Below are 26,748 nucleotides of genomic sequence, written 5' to 3' on the forward strand. Positions count from 1 at the left end.
GACATATATGACCAGTGTAGATTTCCAGCAGTGTCAGGTGCACCAGATGTTATGTCACTATAAACATGTGGTTAATGTTGTACAAGTTACATTATGTTACGTTACATTTTCTAATGCATTTTCTAAGGCTCTGTTTCAAAAACACACTGAGTCTTTTTTTGACAGATGCTGCTTCGATCTGCACAGAGCAGATCAAGCAGGCTGGAAGTCAGACACAGAAAAAGCTGAGAATCCGGTTCTTTTTCAAATAAAAAAAGGAACCTTGTACTGATTCGTGATCATTAAAACAGACAAAAAAGAAACAATTTAGGTACGTAGCCTACTTATCCATGGTGGAAGCAATAGAAGGAAGGAAAGAGGAGGTTAAAACGCTCTGCTGCAAAAATGCTTCTGAAACGCTGCTGGTTGTACATGTAGCCACAGTCTGGGGAATGGATCAAAACCGTGGTGCAGACGTAACATGCTCAGTGGAATAAACAGGTAAATAATGTAAGTCATGTGATGTAGATCACCTGGCATAAGTCACATACAAAAACAATAGATAACTTAAGTCTCCTGGGTGTAAATCTTTGGTTTGTTTGACCTATTCATCCATCCCTGCAACCATTTTCAAATGTGCGTTTTATTTCCATGTCACTATCAACAGTATTTGAACTGGATCAACAGGTCAGGTCTATTTTGTCTTTAATTATGAAAAAAAATGTTCCTAGTTCCTAGTTTTCGTCTTTTATATAACTTCTTAAGACGAACACAGAAATGATCTGAGGCTCAGAAAGAATTCTTGTCATTGGCTGCCATGTCGTGTGAAAAGAAAAACTAATGAGAATTGATGGCATAATTACAAGCATGAGAGTGTGAGTGTGAACTTGTTTCAAAAAGGACTGTTTTTCTGTTTACCTTTTCTCTCTTCTCCTCACTCTGAACAGGCCTTTTTTCTGTCTCTCTTCCTCTCTTCACGTCAGATGCTTGTCTGCCAATTACTCTGAGCGCGGGGAGTAACAAGCACTATTCCTACAAGTCAACAAATATAATTGCCTCCACCTTGGAAAAACTGCTGCTGCTATATTTGTGCCATTATGACTTGTTATTACCCACATTTTCCATGCGGTTTTGCAATTGACCACGCTTTTTTTTACGGGTGTCAGAAATCACTAAATTTTCAGGGGATTTCAGATGATTGTTCCACATCATTATCTATCATTACTTTCCCTATAAAGCAGGTGTTTTGACTTGAGTAATGGACAATAAAGAGTGAAAAGTAAGGTTAGTCATGATGACATTCAGAAACCCAGCCATAAATCATCCACAATGGGTAAAGAAGAACAACTGACATGTGTAAGGCAAAGCAAGAGAAAACCCCTGTGAAAAAGGAAGAAGAGAAGCAGGTCGGTTCCTGTGGGCGTAAAGAAACTTCCTAACTTGCAGATCTTAAAGTCTAGATATTGTAATGAAATAAATATTAACACAATAATCGTATAAACAGCACTGACAAAGATGTCAGCGGCAATGACATGACACACATAGTAAGCATAGTATGCTTATGAAAGGAAAACTGATTAATCAGATAAATAAAAGCTCACCCCCATGTTTCTTTAGCCACATTTATGTTTCGTTGAACATGTGTTTCTTCATGTCATTCCATCATGTCACGTTATCAAATGGTAAAGTGTTGAAGTAACACAGTATGTGATGTATTTACAGAGATAAAATATACTTATATTAAAACAATTTTATTAGTTAGCATTGTTGTAAATTACCCAAAAAGAACATCTATTAATTTCTCAAAGCTTCTTACTCATCTGTCTTGACATTAAGTGCCCACTGTAATTTTTTATCCATTTTTTTTAGTGTTTCTGTATGTTTCGGTTGCTAGGTAACAAACATAAAAGTTGATAAACAACATTGGCTTGAGTATTTAGGATTTCCTAACTGGAGATAAGATAGGATGAAGTAAGATAAAAAAAAAAAGATTCCTAAGTTAGTTAGGATTTGCTTCTGTAATGCCAAATTGGGAAAAATCCTATCTTAACTTAAGACTTAAGATAGGAAGTTTCCGTAATAAGTGAGAAAAGGCATAACACCAGAGGGACTGAGAGGGGAGAAAAGAGATGGCAGTACAGATAGGAGACTTAATGCAAACAGCAGCAGGAGGAGAGGAGAGTGAGATGAAGGGGAAGAGCAGTGGGAAGGAGAACATAAAGAAAGAGGTGACAGGAACAAGAAGAGAAAAACTACCAAATTTTACTGCAACACAGCCCAGGAAATAGAAACAATCTAGACAAAAAGTTGCATTGATTTTAAATGTGTCCAGCAGTATCAATGACTGCATATCTGCAGGGTGTAACATCTCAGGACAACCATGTTGGAACGCCTGCCAAAGCTTAAAAGGCTGCTTAAATGGTTTAGCTGAGCGCCACTGACACTTGCTTTGTTTAACGAGTTGTCAATAATTGGATCGATGTTCAAACAAACAGACATGGTTCAATACTTATTTTCTAACATTTTCAGGGACAGATTTTTAATATCTCCAGGATCAAATGTCTGAAAGAAAATTACAGGTATTTCTAAGAGTTTCAATGTATCAGTTAACAGAAGTCAACTGCTGAAACCAAGACAGCACTTTTTAATGCTTTATTCTTCTTCTTTTTTTTCTTTTTTTTTTTTTTTTTTACCTCCACCAAGGATTTCATTTTTTCTGTACCATGTTTGTCAGCAGGATTACAGAAAAACTGTTTGCCCAATCTTCACAAAACTTGGCGGAAGGGTGTCGCATGAGCCAAAGAACAACCCGTTAAATTTGAGGGCAGATAAGCAAATTATTTTTTTTACTTTTGTTAATATTGCAGGATAGGCCATATGGCTTTGGCAGAATAAATGCCATACATCTCAAAATCCAGTCAATAGTAGTAAACTTCAGTTGCGAAAAAACATAGCTAAATGTAGCAATAGGATGACTGCATACCGAGATCCACATTCACAGGAACTAGTAATCCTCTGCCATACCCTACACATGTTGTTGTCTTTATGGAGTACTCAGACACATTGCTTGTACAATTACAACAATGCTCTTGTCTCAAACTAAGGTGTGGCTATGGAAATGCAAATACAAACATGACATGCAACAAAATATACTCTTACCCACATTCAGATAAGAATTGTCTGCAATAAACACCAACAGAGTTATTTAAAATGTTCAAACTTGAATGAGAACCAGCAGTAATATTGATAAAGTTTGAGCTTGCAGATTTAAATATCATAAAAAGAGTGGAGTATTGGCCTTGGTGGAGGTCTGTTTATACTATATTTAGTCATGGTCTTATTATTAGATTAACCTATTGATTGTCATGTTACACTTTACTCACTATAACACTTGTCCTTTAGCTAAAATTCTGCCCATGCATCACCACTTCAATTGCCTGTCTAATCTGGGGTCAATCATCAACTGAAGCAGACACTGCAACGCATTTGTCCGAATTGGCATACTCGTTTTTCATGGTTGGGTGTGATGTATGACACAACTTCAATGCATTTAGAGGAGACATGTCAATGCTTCTGCTCTGGAAGATTCATTATCGTCAACTCACTTTGCATACAGAGTCCGTCGGTGCAGTTCTGCGACTGGAGAACCAGCCCCTCACAGTCCTTTCCTCCGTTTTTAGGCGCTGGGTTGTTGCACTCCCTCCTCCTCCACTGAGTACACTCCGTCCCACAGGCTGACCACTTACTCCAGTCTGTCCACACACCATCCACTAGAGGGAAAGAGGCCAAGGGAATGACAAAAAAAAAAGACAAGGGGTGAGAAAGAAAAAAGATGGAACCAAGGATAATGTCCTCAATTATGTCCTATACCTGCTAAAGTGTAACATATATAGGGCGAAAAAGTATAACAAAAGAATAGAAGTGGAATGAAGGAGATGCTGAGCGCAGGACAGAACAGGTAGAAACTTTGGGCCACAATAAAAATAGCACAAAGCAGAAAAGGATACAGTACAGTACAAATACAGTATGGATACAGTAAAGTAGATACAGTAGAGAACACTAAAACAAGACTTACCGGTGCAGAGTGTGGTACAGGACAGTTTCTGGATGGCCTGTCCTTCACAAGGCAGTCCTCCGTTGAGAGGGGCAGGGTTAGTGCAGCTGCGGGTTCGTTTCTGCAATCCCCGTCCACAACGGCCGCTACACGCCGACCACTCCGTCCATGTTGACCAACCACCGTTCACTGTGGCAGTAGAGATCAGTAACGTAATCAATATATTTATCCATAATGAGGTATTTCAACAAAACAACAAACAAGATTTTTGTCCTCTTTTATTTAAAGTACTGAAATGAAAATGATTGAACGACAACAAGATCATCACTGACAACATACACGCCCTCTATGACGACTTTAAGCTAATGCTTTAAATTGCCTGCATGTCGGAGGGAAGTTTGGTTTTATTCCAGCAGCCATTAAGATTTACAGCCACAGTACAAAAAATGGTTAATTTATCTTGTGTAGAGACAGATAAATGTACCTGATCCTTCACTAAGCACCGCCCTCCTTAGTTACGATTAGCACATATGTCAAGCTTTCCATTCTTGCACTGCATTCATGCAGTTTACAGTGATAATGGAGGCAGGTTCATAGAAATCTGAGCATTTTTCATTATATTTTTTTGGAAGAACTCAGTCTTTGATTCCACAGAGGAGTAAACAAAAAGTGTAGCTAGTTAATGTGAGCTAATGCTTAACTCTTTGAGTTAGCTGAGAAGTTCATCTAGAGCTGACTTTTTAATGTTTCCATAGGACACATTTTAAAATGGGAAACCTGCATACTTGATAAAAATTAAGCCACGAGTTTGGTAAATGCAGTGGTATCTGACACAAGTTTAACTGGAGGTACAGTAGGTATTAGTTAGCTGGAGATATTGGAGTGGATAAAGACAAAGTTTCATCCATTCTCCATGTGTGCTGTTGTTTTTTAGGTTTCCGAAACACTATAAAAAAAAAGGCACCACCCTTCAAGTTTTTGTATTGCTTAGAGCCCCATTCACACCACTTCAACATCTACAGAAATCCAAGCCTGACAGGCCTGCAGTGCTTTCAGTGATTAAGATATGATTAGACAGTTGATGTTGAGCAGAGGGGTTTAGTGAAAGGTCAACTGCACATTAACACTTTTTGACATAATGTGCCTTCATGGTGTTATGGTGGATATTGTTGCCTAGCTACAGCTTTGTTACCATTGTGCATTTTAACTCTTTCTAACAACGTCATATTTACTTTTAGACTGATTTTATGTCTTGAGTGCACTGTGTATGTGTATTTGTGTCTGCAAAGTCACTTGCCAAAAACTGTCTCTTGAGGAACAAATAAACTATTTTGAGTCAAACTGAACAACAGTCTGTAGTAGAAAAACTAATACGAAAACCTCGTGTTTATACAAAGCAGGCCTGTGATGAAGCAATAAAATCACACATTCTATCACAGAGCCCTTTCATCCTCAATGGAGAGAGCCGTGATTTTAATGCGTTGCTTGATTTAATTGAACTATTTATCTTGATGTGTTTTACAGATGCCAGGAGGCTGGGTTGTTGAAGTTTAGTGAGAACAGCTGGATTTCGCTGCACAGCAAAACCACACAGAGTGTTGTGCAACTTTTCGATCACCCCGCTGCTACTGTAGCACAGTTTTTTTTCACACTGAGTTCACATGCTGTCATGCTGCTTGCAAATTACTTAACCCTGAACCCTTGTTGGAGAGAGCACAAAGAGAGAGAAAGTAAATATTATAAGAGGAATCATGGGTCTGAGCTTTCTGAATCCTCAGTAGCCAAACTAGCCATGTGTGTTTTCATAGTCTGTTTGCATCTTTTTTCTTTCTTGGTCTCTCTGTGTATCTTTTCCCACTCTCTCGTTTTTGCTGTCATTTTTTTTGGTACATCTACAAGATTCCCCTGCATCCTGTCACATTTAGACTGTTGCTTCATTATTTTGTATTATTGTGGCAGCACAGTGGAGACAAAGATAAGGGCAGATGCGAGACAGACAGACAGAGAGAGAAATCAGGTATAACGTTAGAATGAGTCACAAGGACACCCAGAGAGAGCGCTGACATCCGGAGAGGTGCAGTGGGCTGAAATGCCTCTGCTGCATTTCAACCGCTCAGTGGACAGTGCCCACTCCTTTTCCCAACGCCCAATTAGAAATGAATCATCACAGAAAAGCAGTAAAATCAGGCGCAGTCACTTTTGTCATCTACTTTCTCATTTTTTTTTTCCATCTTTGCTCACCTGCTGTCTCCCACCGTGCTCTCCTCTGCCTCTCCCTCCTCCTCACCTGTCTCCCCTCCATCTATAGCTGCTCCATTTTTTTGCTCCCTTATGTTTCCACTGTTTTTTCCGCTACTATTTCACCTTGTCAACAGTGTCAGCCAGGCCCTTGTGGAGCCGAGAAGATTGAACCACAGATTGAACAATCTATTTCTGTAAGGATACATCAGTGTCAAACCACTCCATCTCTTGCTGTCTGTATCGAACACGCACACACGCACCGTTATTTTTGATTGAAACACTCCTCCTAGTGAATAGACTCAGTGCTATATTTGTGCGTGTGTGTGTGTGCATGCCATGCGCTATACATTGTTTCTCCTCAAAATGTTTCCTGTCCTCCCATGTCAGGCTGGCATTTGGTAAAATAGAGGGGAAAAAAGCGAAAGTGAGACAAGACATGTGAGGCATTTTCTTCCTCTCAACAAACCTTTTCTTCTCAGCTTTTAGTAAAAACAGCCAAGAGAAGAAACCATGCCTGAAAAACAAGCTAATGCCATTCAAAACTGAGCTGTTCAAAGTTTTTTTTTTTGTTGTTTTTCACAGCTGTTATCATGCCATATGCTGCACAATTCATTTGGTGGCGGGACTCTTGGCGGAAAATGCAGACATTTGGAAAGCCCAAGTGTTCTAATTTAAAACTGAAGGCGTGATTGGTGGATTTTAATTGGGTGAGGTCAAGGGTGATGTGGGAATATCAGGCCAATCACAAAGAGAGAGTGTTGGCATGGCAGTACAGCTAATTTCATGTGGCAGATGGGGGCTGGCTTGGCTGATCAGAGGCATTGTTGGATAACTGCAGCTATCAGTTAAAAAGGTGTCATATCAGTGCAAATTCGACACATTAGACACAAAAAATGCCACACACACACTCAGATATTTCAGAATATCAGAATATTTACAGATTTTAGTGACAAGAGTTTTTGCAAACATACAGAGCCAAACCCACGCAGTTGCAAACTCACCATAAACAATAACAGTTGCTGTAGTGCTTCGTCTTTTGGCCACGATGTTCTTAGCCACACACGTGTAATTGGCCGTGTCGGATAGGCGCGCCTGTTTGATGATCAGGTTGTGGTCAATGGTGATGTAGAAGTTTCTGTCCTCTGCTGGGTCGATTATCTCTTCATTCTTCAACCACTCCACCTGAGAGAAAGAGAGAGGAGAAATTAAGTCAGTATTAAAGTTTCTCCACACGTCTAACTAAGGCTGTGCCAATCTGGATTTTTTGGGGGGCTGATGACCAATCGGCAGGAGCAGTATCAGCTGACGCCAATCAGTTATAGTGAAAGAACAAGAGAGTAATGAAAGATGTAGTCCTAGGTATTTCAACAAAGGAGGCAGAGAAAAGGCAGAGGGGACCTGTCTAAAAAAAAAAAAGTTGCTCCCCCCAGTATATTGTGTAATTGGAATTATATATTTAATTAAAGCTCTGAGTAAATGACACATGTGCCGCTAATACCTGTAGATTGAAGTGAATCAGAAAAGAGTCTTAGTGATGGTGTTGGTTTGTCTGTGGACAGTCTGTCCAGAGGGTATTTTAACATTAATTCACATAAATTGAGCTGACCTATGTTCTAATATTGAATCTTGCAAACAGCATTAAATAAAGTAGGAAGGGGAACTAAAACAGACTTGTTTCTTTCCATTTTTTAATCTCAGCTCGTAGTATAGTACTAACAGTTCATGCAATAAACACAAACTGCAATCAGTGCATACAGTGACAAGATCTGCACCCTTGTAGAACCAGAGCTGAAGAGGTGCATTTGAATGAATTGTGAAATCCCCGATCGTACCCACGCAATCTGCCATACAAAGCAATGTAGATTTCAGTGTTCACAAGAGGCACCTGAATGCAGCATGAACTCCCTAACAGAAGTAGTACACATGTAAATCAGCACAGCATAACACAACACAGACTCTCAGCTACTTTACTTTACTATTTAAGTGTAAACATTCACCAGCCACTTTGCTGGATAGGCTTCCCAGATTAACTCGCCTTATCTGATTTTAAAGTGGAAAAATTAGCTCCTGCCATGATGTCAAAAACAATTTAAACCAGATAAATAATAATTCATTCAAGTTCTTTGCTTTTTGCAACTACATTAAATTTTTCCAGCTGAGAGAAATTATATGATCACACTATAATCTTGTTTTCATTGCTGATCCAGAGAGTGATGGAAAAAAAAAAGATGATTTTCAAAGTGACGCTGGTCTAAAACAGTAAATCTGTGAGAGTAAAAGAACAAAACTCTGCAAATCAAGTTTGTGTGTTGGTATGATCCTGTTTTTGAACCCTTCCAGATGACAAACGAAGAAGAGATGGAAGGACTTCTAATAGGATGCTGTTGTTGTCTTGTTTTTCAGCTGTTCCACACAGAAAAGATTTGAGGAAATGTCACAACTGAAAAGGCAGTAAATAAATATGCAAAGGGGAAGAGGCTGACAACCAAGACTATATTGTGATCTGTCACCATCATCCTGTAAGTCAGAGAGAAGAAGCAAAAAAAATCCATTATCAAAACTGATATGTTTTAGAAGTCAAATATAAAATTTATAAGCAAATAAATGGACTTTGTGGTGTAGGATGTTAAAATAATAGTAATCATGAAAATTGAAACTGCAGGAAGATGTTGATACATAAAGCCACAAAGATCATATAGTTGTAACAGCAAACACCCCTCTCTACTTGGACCCTTCACAATATGGATCTCTGGGGTGGCAGCGTAGAAAAGGAGGAAAATATCCCAAACATATGCTTTTCGCAAGGTACTTTGGGTGAAGGGTGGAACAGCGGGAAACTATCCTATTTATGAGCCTAATCACATTTCCTGAGTGCTGTATTTACTGGTCCAAACCCTCATAAATTCAGCCTGTCCAGGCTTTATGGCAGGCACATAAATGTCCGAGCAGCGTTGTTTAATTCACGTTGTTTAATTTCCTCCTCCCTTCGCATTAGGAAATGGAAATCTCAGATGCAGAAACGAGGAAATTCGGTGTTATTCTTCAGTTTACTGCCAGCTCAGGCTCACCTGTCATTCTTTCACCTCTTTCAGTTATTCTACCTGCTTCTCTCTCTGATCTTTAGAGATTCGACAGTGCTCTTTGGCCACAGGGCTCACTGTAGCTCTGAATTCTCAATCTTAAGTGAGATGCTGTGTGACCTTTCGGTTTCTATTACAAACTAAAGGTTATACTGGAGAAAAAAAGCAAACAAACAAAAACATACTATATGGCGCAAATGGTTGGGAAAGGAGTTTATCCTTGTACTGGAAAAGTAGAAAACAGTGTAGGCGCTCTCTTACAAACAAAAGCAAATGCAGTGTGTGTTGTATGGATTTGTATTTATTCATGCTCAGCAGAGTTAAATAAGCTGTACTGTGGTCTGAGAGAAAAATCAGACAGAGAAAAATGCCTTTACATGAAAACTCAAATACAAAGTTCAGTGTATTATTTGTTGCACTCCGTTCCATGGTCACTGGCTAGACCACACAACCATATTGAACTTAATAACTAAAGCAATATACATCTTCAGCTACACACATAAATGTATCATAACACCTTAAAGCACATATTGTGGCTGCAACACTTATTAGAAGCAATGCCAGTGAGATAAAGGAGAAATATAATAAATACTTTACATGCTAAATTGAAATACTGGTTTCTCCTCCAACTTGTCTGTTTATGAGTCATAAGAAATAATTAATGATTTTTAAGAAGCAGCAATGGTGTTTTCAAGATTTCAAGATATAATGTTGTGCTTGTCTTGATCTTGTGTCCAGTGCTCTGTGACTCCAACTCACATTTTGAAAAGCAGAACACAATTTTGAATGATAAGGTCTTACATGTTGTTCCTTCAGTTCATCTATAGCTGTTCTCTGAAAAAATATACTTTTGACACAGAGTGTGTTGTCCTAAATACACACGGGAGCGTACTTGTTGACAGGCAGCTAAATGCCTTTGCCTTATCAGGAAACGATAGAAAAATATAATGGAAATAACTCTGACTGGCAGAGAAAGTTTTCCTATCGATTTAACTAAATCTTCAAAGCGTACCATCCTCAAGAAGTGTCTCACCCCTGACCTGAATTTGCCTCTTGAATGATGATCAAAGAGCAGTGATGAAATATCCGAACGCTGGCGGTGGACCAACAACCCATGGGACAAGGGATATTGAAAGATAAAACAAGTTAAACTGGATAAGAAAATTGAAAATGATCCCAGATGACGTATCACTTCAAGCTACCTCAGTGGCCTCGAGGGACAGCAAGTGTGTCCTCACTGGATTCAGCTATTCTAATGCAAGCTGGTTAAGGCACTTATTAGTGTATATGGAGGATGACTTCCTCTATTTCCTCTTCACTAGCTTCACGTAGCCAGTACCAGCTGGGAACAGCCACAACTTTTCCTACAGCAAACATTACAAGTTCTCTGTTGGGTTGATTTGGGGGAACGTCCCTCTAGTTCCATTATATTTGAGAGAATGCAGATGGGAAATATCAAAGTGAACCACAGGTTTCATTGTTTTGTGCTGTTGCTGGATGTGGGAATTATCAGAGTGTGACAAATCAAAGGCATAGCTGTCTCCATTTGTTGGATTGATTATAGAGACTACTTTGCATGGATATGAATAAAAGTGTGCCTTGAGATTTTAGTTCACCCTTTGGTGTCCCTTAAGCACAAAAAACTTGAAAACCACTGCTCTAATCCTACCCTCTGTCCATCCGGTCATCATTCGTCTTATCACAATCTCTTCTAATCTTTTATTTATATTGGAACACCACTGTTCATATTCAGCCATTTACTTTCCTTCTTAGTTCCTTCTTCCCTCCAAACACTGTTAATAAACTACTGTCAGTCAACAAAACCAATGAGGACAAACATGTCTAACCTTCTTCTAAAAAGTAATTTGAAGTCCACGTCCAATTAACCTGGGGAACCTTCTGCTCTGTAACTTGCTTAGTCTGGCAGTTTATTCTGCAGTGCTAAAACAAGCATCTCTCTCTCTCTCTCTCTCTCTCTCTCTCTCTCTCTCTCTCTCTCTCTCTCTCTCTCTCTCTCTGTGTAAAGTACATAACAAGCAAATATTTTGTTATTTGGAAATAAACCAAAGGACCGTCAGACTGATGATACATCCTACAAGTGAAATCAATTTCCATCAACAATTTAACAAATGATTATTATCTCATCCTAAAAGCACTCACAAAAAAAGAAAACCATAGAACTTACAGCATTTGATCAGTTGACTGTTCATTGCAAGGATTCATAGAAAGAGTTGTTGTAGGCAACTGGACTTGCAAAGATTATGCATGTATGGGTTAAAGATTGTTGCAGAAAATTGAAAAAAACAAACAAAAAAAACAAAAACAAAGTCATTCTGGCATTTTTGCTCCAAATTTTGTGACTTTGAATTTGTATTTTTCTGATAAACTGAAGAATCAGGTGTTCCTTCTCCTACTTCTTAAGCTTAATGAACTGTTTAAATCCCCTTGGATGCATTGTTACAATACTGAAAACAAGGCTGTTAGTTGAAATTCATGAAAAGCTGACTTTTTAGAGATACATGGTTCTCACAGTACACACGTATGATGATTTTATAGAATACAGTGCATTGCTATAGAATAAACTACCTGACAGTAAATAAACTAGTTACATCTACAGCAATAAAACCTACTATCTCTTATCTATGATAACTATCTCTTACTATCTCTTATAGTTCAGATTATTTATTAGGTACAGTAGATGCAGGTCAGCGTTGGAGAAGCAGAGAGGAGGACCAGCATGGAAGCTAAGCACTGCTTAGCTGCTGTGGACAGAGTCAGCAACAAAATGCATTGTAGCCACTCGCCATCAGTGAGTCTTTTCCGGTGGGAATCTGCTGTGATATAAGCCAAATATGATTCTCTCCAAACCAAACAAATTTCATGGGTGAAAGCAGTAATTTTACCTCACAGAACACAGGATTACTTGTCTACCACTGCCTCAGCTGCTTAGTTACTTTGTGTTAACATGTGACTTCAGTGAATCCAAACTTTCCTTTTAAAATATGGAAATCACACAATGACACAAACAAACTAACAGATCAGGGCAGTGATCGACCAGCAACTCCTGTGCTCTGCATGGTAAAATTACTGATATTACCTATAGAGTTTGGTTGGCTTGGAGAGAGCAATATTTGGCTTTTAAAGTGATGGCTTCCCATTGGAAAATGTTGTCTGACTGTAAAGTAAAGCACTAAAAAAATTCTAAATATAGCTTAATTGATATTTAATTTTTTTGCTGGACCTTTTTTAAGGTGATCCCGTGCACAGCAGTTCATTGCTTAGTTTTCATGCAGGTACTCCTCTCTGCTTCTCCAAACTGGGGGCGTGTCAACCTCCATCTACGTCATACGTCAGGCTCCACATTGTATCATCAGACGATTTCCCAGCAAAAACACACTAATACAAATTAAGGTCTTTACTGGCAGCTTATTAATTTTAGTTTTGAGCTCCTGTATGATGATGCACTGAAAATAGCCACAGTCTTTGATCATGCCTGAAGGTTGGAGCATGTGAGACTGATGTGTGCTCTGCTGAGCTCAAACAAAGAGACCACATGTGGTGGCTATACTGCCTCTGCCACTGCATCATTAGCCACAGCTGGTGTAAGAGAGAGTGTGTGTGTGTGTGTAAATGACAGAGGGTGGCTGATTGGATCAAGCCAACCCCAGGGGAGAACGTGTATTTGTTATTTTAACTCTTGCTCCCACATTACCTGTCTCCCTCATTTTGTCCACACACCAATAAAGACATGGACACACACAGAGAAAACACCACCCATAAGCCTTTATTACCATGGTGTAGATATGAAATATTGACATTATACTCTGTGTGCCCATATTGAGATACTTCAAATGCTTGCAGTGTGTGATCACACAAGACACCTCTGACACACTTGCTCGTGCACAAACATAAGCAACACTCTTGCCCTCTGTTTCAACTGTAACAAGATTTAAAAAAAAAAAAGGTTCAAGAAGAGTCCATCCTTTTCTTCTTTAGACAAAGAAATCAAATGGATTTCTTTTCAAAGGGATAAAAGCTTTGTCTGATCAATTACACGCTCGCTTTGTTCATGTTTTCTTTCTGCTTGACCCGATGACTACGACATTAATTTCATCACAGGTATGTTCCAAAGCTTCTGCCCCTGAACACTAGATAAAAGCAGACTTGCAGTGTTTGGATATTGCAATGTACACTGCAGTGAGGAGTAATAAATTAAAATATGTAAATACTTCCATATGTTTTCTCACTCACAACTTAAAGACAAATGTCTCATCTCCTGCTGAGCAGTATCAACGCAGCATAAAAGTGCAATGTATCTATTGAGATATGCATCTTTCTCTGGCAGTGGAACAAAAGCTTGGTCGCATCCAGTGCAAGATAAAAGTAGGCCAAGATATAGAGATATACACTCCCTTTTGTTGCACCGGAGAGCAGCACAAAATGTTTGGCGACGCAAAGCTTTGCCGCATATCTGCTACTGAGAGCAGGAACATCATAGTCACACTGTGTCACAAAGAGAAACACAGTGTAAATCTTGCAAAAGCAAAACAAATGGCGGACCACAGAGCAAGAAGTGAGATAACAAAGGCAAAGAATATCTATGACAAATGCTAAAATATGACATGCTTTGTGGAGCCACTACAAAGAGCCTCATATGGGAGTTGATAACAGTGCTGAAGAGATACAGAGCCTATGGATAGAATCTGCCACTGAATCACAACATTAATTTTTCAAAGTAGCAGCGGCAGACACAAACACACAGATACACAATGAGAGTATGACGAAACAAAAAATAGATCTGCCACAATAAAATCTGATTCTGCAATCAAAGACAGGCGGGGAAATCAAGCTGTACTGTCTGTGCGTGTGTGTATGTGTGTGTGTGTGTGTGTGTGTAAATCACTGAAGTGTTAATACGCTCGTCACTGAGGATTATCCCCTTGATTAGCTATATTATCTGGATCCCTATAAGACCACAGATGAGTGGGTTAAAGAGGTCCTGTAGTGATTACTCTACCTGTGTGTGGGCAGGGACTGAGTGTGCATCATGTGTCCATCCTTGTTTTTATAATCCCAGCACCCACCACCACCACCCGCTCCTCTAGCAAGCTTTGTCACTTCATTTCATGGAAACCAAGGTGTTGGACATCAGAGGTGCGAGACAGTGAAGGTACAATCAGGACAGACAAGCAGAGACATTTAAGTTGTCTTTGTATCTACTGACCACAGGATTTCTGCAGTGCAATTTGTTAAATTTCATTATTATTATTATAAGGGAAAGCTACACATTCTTAGGTCCATTCCAATTAGTAAGTAGTAATTAGAGAAACACCATGCTTTTGGTTAAATGTCATTAAAGTAAATATGATATATGATCATATAATATTAAACCATAACCAGAATCTTTACTACTCTACAAGTTGATGAGTAGAAATTATGTAGCTATCATAGGGAAAACAAATGTTCTGGTTTATTTTTAAAGAACCAGTGTGTAGCAAGGACCCTCTGTAGATATAAATGGCTCATTCTATGATGACAAAAACACAATCACCCTATTTACACCTGATATTAAAATGCATTCTGCATCTAAATAAGTTATCTGTATAGTTGTACGGATTATGCTTACACCTGCCCACGATCTAAACACAATCCCAGCCAGACTACCTCGAGATGTAGTCAGGCAGATTTGATCACATTCTGATCACAGATCATTAACACCTTGCATTAACAGTTATATTAATGTGAGTATATAGGGCACCGTGTTGAAACAGTTCCAAACCCTAGTTGAGATCAACACAATTTTAATACAAGACTCAAATTTACTGTACAACTTACTGTAATAAAAGCAGACTACGTATTGGGCTCTGCATTGCATTCTCTCCATTTTAAGGGCGCTCGTTATTGCACTACATGATGATTTGGTCCACTGGAAGGGCACTGTAGAGGGCACTTTATCCTGTTTTATCTACCATACGGCCATCCAAGAGGGCACTTCTGCAGTGTTTTTTTTTTCCAAAATATGGGGACACCAGGGGGATGAGGAAATTGCCAGCCTCTGCAAGAACTACAGTTACCCCAAACTCCCTTTAATGCATGGGTTCCCAAAGACATTTACATGTATCTTTGTAGAAGCATAATTCCTGCTTACAGGCTATCCTAGTGTCCTTTCCCAATCAAAACACCCTCCTATACACACCCCCACACTCCCTACCAGCACACACACAGAGACACACATGCACACGCTGCTGCCAGATGTGCCACACTCATTATTATTGGCTCTGACTGGCATCTAGAGAGCCATCACCATAATTGGCATGCTTGTTTCCATTATCAAACACTCACACATGCATGTATGCTCACAGAGACATATTAACAAAGCCGCACACACACACACACAAAATGCAACATGCCAACCCAGTTCTCAAGAGCCCGGTCAGTCCAGTCAGCAGAAAACAAACCAGGGAGAGATAAACAAGACGGGGGGGACAGAGGACATTAAAGCAGGAAAGCAAGAAACAGAAAGAAAAGAGAGCAGAGACGAGAGAGGGTCAGAGGAGGAGAGAGGTGGAGGGGATGGAAGAATTAAGAAAAACACAATGGTGACGGAGAGGCTGGAGGAACAGAGTGCAGGTGGGAGAGAACATATTGAGAGGCATACACACAGACAGAGTGAGAGATGAGTGTTGGCAGAGAGAACCATCCATCTTTCTCTTCTGCTGCCATCAGCTTTCTTGACACAAACCCAGACAATTGGCCATAACTGTCTGTGCGTTTTTATAAGAGGATAATACCAACAAATGCCACACACACACCTACACACACACACACACACATCACCCGCCTCCTGATGTGTAGCTAAGTAGAATAGTAATCAAGCTATTCATTAGTGCAGTAACAAAGGCCATTACTGGCTAATCAACAATCTTCAAACTCAATCGAGGAAAGCTAATAGAAATTTAATCCAACAGCGCACATGAATATGGTGAAGACCGCGTGTGTGTGAGTGTGTGTGTGTGTGTTGATATTAGACAAAACAATTAGCTCATTGTGATAAGATGAACAAAAGGACTTGGTTGTTTCAAACAATTACAGGAGAGTAACCATCATGGTGAAAAAAAGAGAAAACAATTTGTCTTAAATGGCTTCTCTCAGCATCAAATAAACATGGCACTTAAACTGAAATCAGTCTAAATGTTCCAGATGACCCTCGAATGATACACCAGGAAGTGTCCTTTTATTCCTCATTCATGGTGGTCACTGTGGAGACATGGGCAGACCACCCACATGGCTACGGTGGAAGCAACCAGACCCCTGCTGTACAAAATGTGTGCCCAGGCTTGTTAAAAAACATTTTTGATCCGACTAAAAATAAAATCAGATGAGAGATAATTGCGGTTTAAGAACATTTTGATTTCAAATCTACACATTAGTAAACAGGATTGAAATACTCAGCTGCTCTCAAGCATAAACAGAGCTGTAAGAAAAAAAACATTGTTTATGGTAATCCTATGTGATTTTATGTATTGATATATACACAATTTGTAAACTGGGTTTTTCCATATAGAGCCAATAATGTACAGCCTGTAGGTTCAGCTCAATATTAAACTCTTCTACATGAATTCTTTTCTTATGAGGAGTGATCCATAATTTGCATTAGATTTGTAAAGTCACCTGAAAATGTTTTTGCTTTGTTTCCAAAGCTTGTAGCAGAATATGTACTTTCTTATAGATGGTGGTCTCATTCATGACAATGGCATTGTCATCGGAGAATGTGGCAGCTGGTCAAACTGAATTTGATTTATATCAACAAGATACATTTCTATCTGTATAAAGAGGAATAGGAAATTTGCTATCTTATATACATTGATCAGCTGTCACTGACAAGTAAAGTAAACAACATTGATTGTCATGTTATAAGGCATCTGTCAAGAGGTGGGATTTCTTAGGCAGGAAGTGCACAGTCAGTCCTTCAAGGATCTGAGCTACTTTGACAATAGCAAAATTGTGATGACTAGACAACTGGTCTTGTGGGGCGTTCCCATTATCCAGTGTTCAGTACCTACAAAAGTGGTCCAAGGAAGGACAACCAGTGAACTGATAACAGGGTTGAATGGCACCCACTGTAGCGCCCTTTCTGACCCCTGTCCACTGCCGAAAGCAGCACCTATAACGTCCATGTGAGTGTCAGATCTGGACCATGGAGCAATGAAGACGATGGCCCGGTGCTGACTTGGCCTCCATATTCAAAAGATTTTCAATCCATCGAGCATCTGTGGGATGTCTTAGAACAAGAGTCTGATCCATGGAGGTCCTACCTCACAAATTACAAGACTCAAAGGATCTGCTGCTAATGTCTTGGTGTCAGATACCACAGGACACAGTCAGAGGCCTTGTGGTGTCCATACCTCAATGGGTCAGAAATGTTTTGATGGCATGAGGGGGACCTACAAACAATATTAAATTATATTTAATTTATTTTAGTTAGGCTTTAGGTGGCTTTAATGTTGGGGCTGATCAGCGTAGATCCCTCTCAGACCACAGAATGCATTCTCATACCTTTCACTTTATGTTCTTATTTGATCAGACAGCTGTTATACCACAAACAGATCTCTTGCTACAAATCTGTGTTTACAATATAGTATATTTTCAAGTTTTCTAACATTACCACTTAAATACTGTAATTTATCAGTGCGAAAGTAGCAACCACTGATTTGGATAAACAAGATGAAGCAAATGAGATTTACAGAGTGTGTTTGTGTTGTTTCTCCTTCCTCCACACAGCCGTGACTCTTCTTGCTCACTTCACTTCTTGGCATCTCTGTACCTGCCAATTTGTAGCATTCTAACAAATACAAATAGCTGCATGATGGTGCCAACAAAACCTCTGGAATAATTGTCCTCTCGACTTCAAGGGCTACACCTTACTCCCACCTCTGCAGTAATGCACTCACCTCTATCTGCACTTTCCTGTTAGTCATCCCTTACTTTCTAGCCATTGAGTTTTAGACTTTGGTACTGCCACATAGACAGACGACCCCCAAATCACGTAAATGCAACATGTCCCCAACTTAAAAATGTATTTTCCAAGACTGTTCACCTCAGATGTTTAGGCATAGTTCAGATTATTTGAAGTGGGGTTGTATGAGGTACTTATCCATAGTCAGTGTACTACCTACAGTAGATGGTACTCAGCATGCCCCTAGTTTGGAGAAGCAACAGGAGTCCACGTGTATGAAGCTAAGCAATGTACTGCTGTGGATAGGGTTAACAGCAAAACATATTTAGCCACCCAAAAATATTGTTCATTGTAGAATATTTTCAACACTTTACCTTGCTGTCAGACATCCTTTATCAACAGGAAACCACTGTTATATCAGCCAAATATCAGTGTTTCCAAAGCTACCAGACTCCATAGACAAAAGCTTTTACTTTGCATGGGACCAGGACTAAAGGCTGGGAAATATGGGAGCTTCTTACATTTAAAATACCAAGGTCACACAATAATACAAACAAGCTAACAGATCATGCCAGTGGTAAACCAGCAACTCATGTGTTCTGTGAGGTTAAATTAATTTTTTTATCACAGCAGTTCGATTGGTTTGGAGAGAGTGATATTTGACTTATAAAACAGTGGTTTTTCAAAGGAAAAAGGTGTCTGATGGCAAGATAAATCGGTGATCCTGTCCACAGCTTTCTGCTTCTCCATAAAAATCTGAACTATCCCTTTAAGAACTAAGTACAAACATCTTACATGGGGAGGCTGCAACAGCAGTCTCCAGCTGGGTTGTGACATGATTCAGGAATAAAATACAGGAGCAAAAATTACTGACGAGAGGCCGTCTCAGACGGGAGTCAGGCAGGCAGACATAAGCTGATAAATGGACAAACAAAAGGGAGATATTCAAAGAGACAGATGGACAAAAAAGGGAACAAACTGTCTAGACAGGAAGGAGACTCAGAAAAAGATTTTTAAAAAATGCAGAGGCAAGAAATTAATTAGTTTCAAGGCTAAATTTATGAACAGCGTCAATATTCAGGAACAGTGTCAATAATATCCTTGCCACTGCATTACAATGATTGAGAAAAGTGTGATTTTACTGTATATCTGTGCCATTTCACATCCCTGACTTAATTGGCCATATGTCCTGGTGTTTCTGTCCGCATCCTCACTCCACTTGGGAGGTGATTAGGACAATCCTGCTGCCCAGCACCACTGTGGGGAATTTACTACAGCCACCGACCCCACTACAATACAATACATGCCAGAACTGGGCAGACTGGGCAGATTGTGCAGGTTATCAAAAGGTCACTGTACATGTGCACGTATACATACAGGATGTAAGTGGGTGAAGTGTGCGTGTGTGTGTGTGTGTGTGTGTGTGTGTGGATGTCAGTGTGGCTGTGCCTATGTGTGCGATGCCAACATGGGATTTCAGAGGCTCTGACAGCTTAATTAACTAGATCCAGGCGAGTGACATAAAGACCCAATTAACCACACTGACATAACTGGGTCGCCATCGACAATCATCCCACACTGATGTTCTTAAAGACACCTTTGATAAAAAGCAGTCTAGACTTAAAAGTTTCAACTTTTTCAGAGTTTTAGTGCTTTTTTATTGCCGTTCTGTAGATCGATTGAGACCGCATTTTATCTTAGTTATTTTGCTTCTACACATACAGGCATCAATTCAACATCTCTACAAAGACAGACAGACAAACAGGTTTGCACTAAAGTTTACTGTTTTTTGAAGTCTTAAGTCCACTCAGAAAAAGCTTGGGAAAAAGACAGTGTAATTGTTTTTTTGTTTTGTTCTTTTATTTTTTGGCTTTTGCCTTTACTTCGGATAGGGGCAGCTGAAGATATGACAGGAAAGGGGGTAGAGAGAGGGGGAATGACATGCAGCAAATTGGCCACAGGCCGGAAACTGAACCAGCAACCGCTGCAGAGGACCAACAGTCTCAGTACATGGGGCGAACGCTCTACCAACTGAGCTATGGGAGCACGACAGTGTAATTGTTGCCAACGTGTGGCTAAATGAGACAACAGAGGTTGTCGGGACATAAAACTTCATCACGCTGAACACTAGTCACATAGTGGTGGTGTCATGAATTATATTATATTATAGTATGTATATTATAGTGTTAGAGTGTTTTACTTGTGATGATTGCATTTATGCTTCAAAAATAAAAAAAAGTGGTGTTCATTTATCAAGATTATCTATGGAGTAGTCATTTTTTCAAGTTGCTCTGCTAACGTCTGTTAATTTTAAGTTACTCCCCTTCAGCTGCCATTCTTACTATTCATTTTAAGTGTCAAGTTACAGGGAAGACAGTGACTGAGCCTGAAGCTAACAAACCTCAGGAAAACAACGAGAAAACACCTCAACATGCTGAACCGACAAATGTGGCCAGTGTTGTTAGCAATGGGGCTAAGTGAAGCTAGTGAAGCAACTTTGAACATGGAGACAAACCACTACAGCAAATCAGCATCTCGATCACTATGACTGCTATGCAAAATACTCTATCAACAATGGCAATGAGGATTATCGTGTTGAACGGAATATATATCAGAAATTTTTTTTACCAAAGAGTGTATTTTCTGCACTACTCCAAAGGTAAAGCACAATGAGCTTTCCTAAACATTACAGAGGAGAAATATGTTCAAGTAAAAAGAGTATTTCTACAGCACATAATCTTACACTGTCCTAAAAAAAAAGGAAAAATATGTACCACACTGCATAATCTACTGAAACCAAAAAAAATAATTGAATGTGTGGGCAAGAACAGAGAATTCTCAGAGGTCTTGCACATAAGAAGAACTAGGACTTCGTTTATGTTCTTAAAAGAGTCGTATACCTCCAGGAATAAGTTGGGCATCAAGGAGGAGCATGTATATAAAAGAAAGAATCCCCAATGTGCAGCAGAGTGTGAGGAATAGCAGAGCGCTCTCCAAGGTGTCCCGCACAGACAGAACTGGGACAGCAGAGGACACCCAGTTGGACTGGGACAGGCCTACTGAGGCCTATTTATAACCTACTACTCCACTGCACCTTGGTACACTTCCACTGAATGATGCATGGCACACACATATGATACACGAGTATTACTTTACTCAGCTGTGACTTGTGCTTGTGAACAGGACTCTAAATGTTATGTCTGTGAGTTATATCACAACGCAGCATTTGTTCTGCAAGATTCAGCACATGTGCTTTTTAAGAAATAACATCATTTGTTACAACAGCATGTCCCTGAAGTTAATGGTTCCCTTTCTGCGATGTAAGCTTATAAATGACAGGAGGAAGGAGAGGATGAAAGGAGAAAAGGGCGAACAAGAAGAAGCAGGTGAAACAGAGGAGAGGAGAGGCAAAACAAGGAAGCTGCTCAGCACTAAAGGAGGTCACAGATGTGCTGAACAGAAAAGCCTGCATTGGCTTCTCTAGGGTGCACACACACATGCGCGCACACGCAGTGTTACCTCTGAGATTTAACACAGGTGCAGATGCTTCACTGTGATCTATTAGACTCACCCTCTCATGTCAACATTCAAGAGTGGAGAGAGACAGAGAGAGGGAAAGATGGATGGGGAACGATCTCGAGAGAGGGTCGGATAGAGAAAAGGTATTTCCACGGTGGTGGTGAAGGAGCCGGAGAGAGAAAGATAGAGAGCTAGGGAGGCAGTGATTATGGTGGAGGAGGATGAGGAAACAGGGAGTGCAGGCTAGAAGCAGATAGCTGTGGGTGATCCATTAAAGCTAACCCGACAATGTCAACAAATAGGAAGAGAGGGAGCCTGTGGAGGGAGAAAGAGAGTGCAATGGTATGGAAGAAAAGGACAAATGAAAAGGTAATGAGGAGGTAAGGGAGGGAGGGAGCGATTTGGAATTTCCATGCTATGTCAACAATTAGGGAAAGAAGGATTGAGGGGGGACGGGCCTGAGGTGCTGGAGAGTGGAGAGACTAGATGGGGGAAGATATACTGGGGTAATCCATTACACCAAACACTTGGGAAAACAAGAGAAGGAAAGTAAAAGTCCTGTGAGGAATGCAGGGGAGAGGGGGAAGGAAAAGAGAATTAAGAAAAGACAGGAGGAAGTTGGCGAGGGTAATATTTTTCCCATGAGTCTTCGTGTCAAAACATGAGTTGTGTAAGTGTGTATGTGTGTGTATGTGTGGAAAAAAAAACAAAAAATCCACCAGTAACTCCAGATACTGCCAGCTTCCCCAAACCATCTATCTAGCATCAAAGAACCAGGCATTACAGAGACGGGCTACACTGTGGAGGACTGATACATGGGCTGCACTTCTGAGACATGGTGCAGGGGGTTGGTGAGTAAGCGGGAAAAAGGGATGTGCAAAAAGTGAAGAGGGCAGAGAAGAAGGCCTGTGCCTCAAAAGCAGAGGAAAACACATTAGACAGATAGCAAAGCAGGAGGGTTTGAGGCTCGCCAATGCAAACTAGGAAGCAAAGGGCAGAGACGATAGCCCCAACATCTCAGATTATTTCCTGATAAAGTCAATAAAATATCAGGTAAAACTACAATTCAGCCAGCAAGCACGACTTTGATTAAAGCTGCTGCTAAGCAATGAACTTATTTCGAGGAAACAAAAATTGATAATGAAAGAAGTTCTGAAAAAGTGATTATTATACCTAAAAACATGGTCAAAGAGTACTGTGTGTGAGGGAAATAAAGTTAAGTGGGAAGTATAGTTTAAATGTAAGCCAGATTATTTACTTATTGTGTGTATCTGTCATACTAAGTTAATTCTTGATTACTTTGATTCTAAAATATACAGTTTCAATGTACACAAGTTTAATATTTTACAATATAAATTACTGTAAATTCAGTTACTGTAAAAACTCTGCCCCGAATACCATTTCTGGGGATTCTAAGGGGCTTTTCACCCTGTACTTAGCTGCTAGTAAAAGCCCTGGGCTTAGTTAGACGTGGCCTAAGAACACGTGTGTTGTGAAGGGGCTAAGTTATCCCAGCGTTCATTCTTGGGCCCAGAGCTAAGAAATACGCAGTGTGAAAAACTCTTAAGATTCAATGAGAATTACCTGCAAATATTAGAAGCTTCAATGAAAAGTCTTCAAACGTGCAGTAATTATTTACTTCTATTCTTCATTATTATTTTGAGTCTAATGAGAGACAAGTTTTCAAATAGCAATTTATGCGTTGATTACCATGGCAACGGTAGTAGCTTTGAGGTATTCTGGTTGGCCATATTAAAGTTTAATAGGCATTTTCACAACAAATGATTATTCTTTTTTATAATTTCTCTCCCTGTTACTCTTACAGCTCTGAGCTTTCAGTCAAAGACATAAGAGGGGGCTGGCAATATTCTGGGTTTTAAAACACATCCCATTACAGATCACCGAAAGTATCTAATAAGATGCCGGAGGTTTGTAATGTGTTAGAGAGAGGAGCTCTGGGAAGAAACAAGCAAGTGAGCAGAGAGCTTTGGGAGGAGAGAGCAGGCAGGCGTAGGGACAACCGAGAGGCAGGCCAGCTGGGACCCGAGGGTCAGGGAGCAAAACCATTTCCACTGAGATATGACACTCTTAAAGCTAAGAACTGTTCATTATTTGTGTTGGGGATGGAGGGACTGTGGTATTCTCACAGATATATGCCATTTTAATTGAGTGCTCAAGCTTGTTCTGCTTGTAATTGGATATTTTCATCGGCATTTGTAAGCTGCATTGGTGTATCCGTAATATTTTCAGTGACAGACAAGAGGAAGCAAATTATTCATACATTTGCAAAATGAAATATTATAAAATCATGTCTTTCATCATAGTCAAAATTAAAAATATAAGCCATTGCTTACTAATTTTGAAAACCAATAAATGATGACAAGAAAGAAGGAAATTGGAATGAACAGAAAATAAAATTAATAAATGAACAAGCAAACTGAGTAAATAGAAAACCAGTCAGACTTCAGCTCTAAGCATGAAAATGCCTGTGGACCGTGATAGTAGCAGTGGTAGCTGAAGGGAGGAGGAAAAAAAAAAACTCAAGAGATGACAGTTTGGGGTGAGAGTGTTAAGGGACGAAATGCTGAAATGAGACCCTGGGCTCAAATCATTAGAGGAGGAGGCAAGACGGAAAACATCCAAATCCACTCAACAGCTCAGACACGGGGGAATGTTTCCCCAAACAGACGTTGACCTAGTAACAGCTAGAATCAGAATCAACACCTCAAATAACACCGGGGAAAAGTTCAAACAGGAAACATTTTCCAGTTAACCGAAAGTTATAATTAAAAGATTAAACTTGTTCTCGTCTCTGTTTTAATATAGCATGCTGTACTTTGTGTTCTTGTCTAATCTTCAAGCCCTGCATGTCACAAGGTAATATTTGTTCTGGAGGTATTTCAAAGCACACAGATTTCATGAGAGCGAGGAAAAATAGAATGACATCAATGGAAGCTGTAAGAATACAAAAAACCTCTCAACCGTGAAAATTTAATTGACTTATTCTTTTATTTACCTTTTATTATAAAGCTGCTGCAAAGAACTTTCGTAGGTCCATGTGGACATAAAGCAGAGGTGTTTTCACTTCCATTACCACAAAATATAATGTTAAAAAATTATATAACATGCTTCTTTTTAACTAGCTAATATACAACTCACTGTGACTTCGCCTGGGAAAATGTGAACACAGGCTTTTCCAGTCTTCACAATGAGGTACTTATCCAGGGTCAGTGTATTACCTATAGTAGAAGTTGGTCGACACCCCCACCCCAGTTTGGAGAAGCAGCAGGAGTACTGGTGTAGGAAGCTAACCAGTGGACAGGGTCAGCAGTGAAACATATTTTAGACACATAAAAAAGGTCTGCCAAAAAAAAAAAAAAAATCAATATGTCTATTACATTTATGATATTTTCAGCCATTGGCTGTTATATAGGCCAAATATCACTCTATCCAATGCAACCAGACTTCATTGGCAAAAACAGTAATTTCACCATGCAGAACAATGGAGTTGCTGGTCTACTGCTGCATCCATCTGTTAGTTTGTGTTATTTTAAGACTTTGGTCTTTTATAAAGGTTAATTCAGATTCACTGAAGTAACAAAAAAACACAAATTAACTGACAGATGGAGGCAGCAGCAGACCAGCAACTCCTGTGTTCTGCAAGGTGAAATTACTGGTTTTGCCAGTGGAGTATGGTTGGTTTGAAGAGAGCCATAATTGCCCGATATAATGGCAGTTTCCCATCAGAAAAGTCTGTCTGACGGCAAAGGGAAGTGAAAATATTCTTAATATAGCGTACATTTAAATTGAAATTGATATTTTTAGGTGGGCCTTTTAATTGGTGGCTAAAGTATGTTTTGCTGCTGACCCTGCTTAGCTTCATGCACAGGTACTCCTGCTGCTTCTCCAAACTGGGGTGGTGTTACTGTTGTTAAGCTGACACGCTGACTGTGGATATGTGCCTCATACAGCCCCACTTCAAATAATCTGACCCATCCTTTTAAGAATAAGTATACAGAAATAGCTGATCTCCTCACTGATGTTCTGGTTAACTTATGCAGGTCATGCAGAGGCATCAGACTGTTTCATAACCAGCTGAAAACTCCTTGCAGAACGTTTAAGACTAATGCATAACTACTGGCATTTCTAAGCAGATTCACAGAGTATTATTCATATTCCTAGAAATTATTTTAACACGCAAGAAACGTGTGGTTCATAACAAAACAGTGAGTTAACAATTACTTCTAACTACTAGTTCTATTACTTTTACAGCCCCAAATATGACAACTACCACCCCTGCTGCAACTAAAGATAATGACTTCAATGCCTAAACTTAAACAGACACAGCAAGTGTACTTAGGGAGATTTTATGGAGTTTCCTTAAGTCTTTAAAGGCCACGTGTTGTCTAACTGACTTTGCAGGTTGCTGTGAGCCAGTGTTGAGATGATTGACAGCTTGTTAAATTATAGAACAGCCCCATGCATAGTTACGGGTCAATGCGGTTAAAGCGTTGAAGCCTTCTGTATGTGTGTCTCTGTTGCTTTCTTTATTTCTCTGGACAGTGATGTATTTTGCGTTTCCTGCTGAACCCTCCAGTTCAGTAAGTACTATAACATCACTAATGGCAACAGCAGAAGACAGAGAGGGGAGGAGGGAAGGAAAGGTGAAAAAGAGGCATGGAGGAAGAAATAAAGAAGAAAGTAACAGTGGGGAATAAAATGAGAGCAAGGGGAGAGCGTGCAATAGAAACCACAGGACACTGAACTGCTAAAGAGCATTTAAGTGTTTCAGCATTATGACCTAAAAACACCTGCAATGTCTGACTCATCTTTGAAAGAATGCTTTTCTTGCAAGAACTGCCCTTTACCTAAGCAACTTGGGCTAATTTTGCTTCATTTTCAGACTTTCTATGTGGACA

The 26,748-nt window shown here is 39.7% G+C and overlaps 1 protein-coding gene across 2 annotated transcripts in view; it reads right to left on the minus strand.

The window, feature by feature from the left end:
• The window catches only part of unc5ca (unc-5 netrin receptor Ca), a 258,799-nt gene that overhangs the window by 49,219 nt on the left and 182,832 nt on the right, over window positions 1–26,748 (minus strand). For both annotated transcript variants that reach the window (XM_084728798.1, XM_084728797.1), the window contains exons 5-7: window positions 7,276–7,456; window positions 4,055–4,222; window positions 3,585–3,749 (exon numbers count right to left, since the gene is read on the minus strand). In XM_084728798.1, the coding sequence (XP_084584924.1) occupies window positions 3,585–3,749; window positions 4,055–4,222; window positions 7,276–7,456 (514 nt within the window). The remainder of the gene's footprint in view (window positions 1–3,584; window positions 3,750–4,054; window positions 4,223–7,275; window positions 7,457–26,748) is intronic.

The sequence above is a fragment of the Lutjanus erythropterus genome, chromosome 10, assembly GCF_056507025.1.
Source record: "Lutjanus erythropterus isolate fLutEry1 chromosome 10, fLutEry1.hap2, whole genome shotgun sequence".
NCBI lineage: Eukaryota > Metazoa > Chordata > Actinopteri > Lutjaniformes > Lutjanidae > Lutjanus > Lutjanus erythropterus.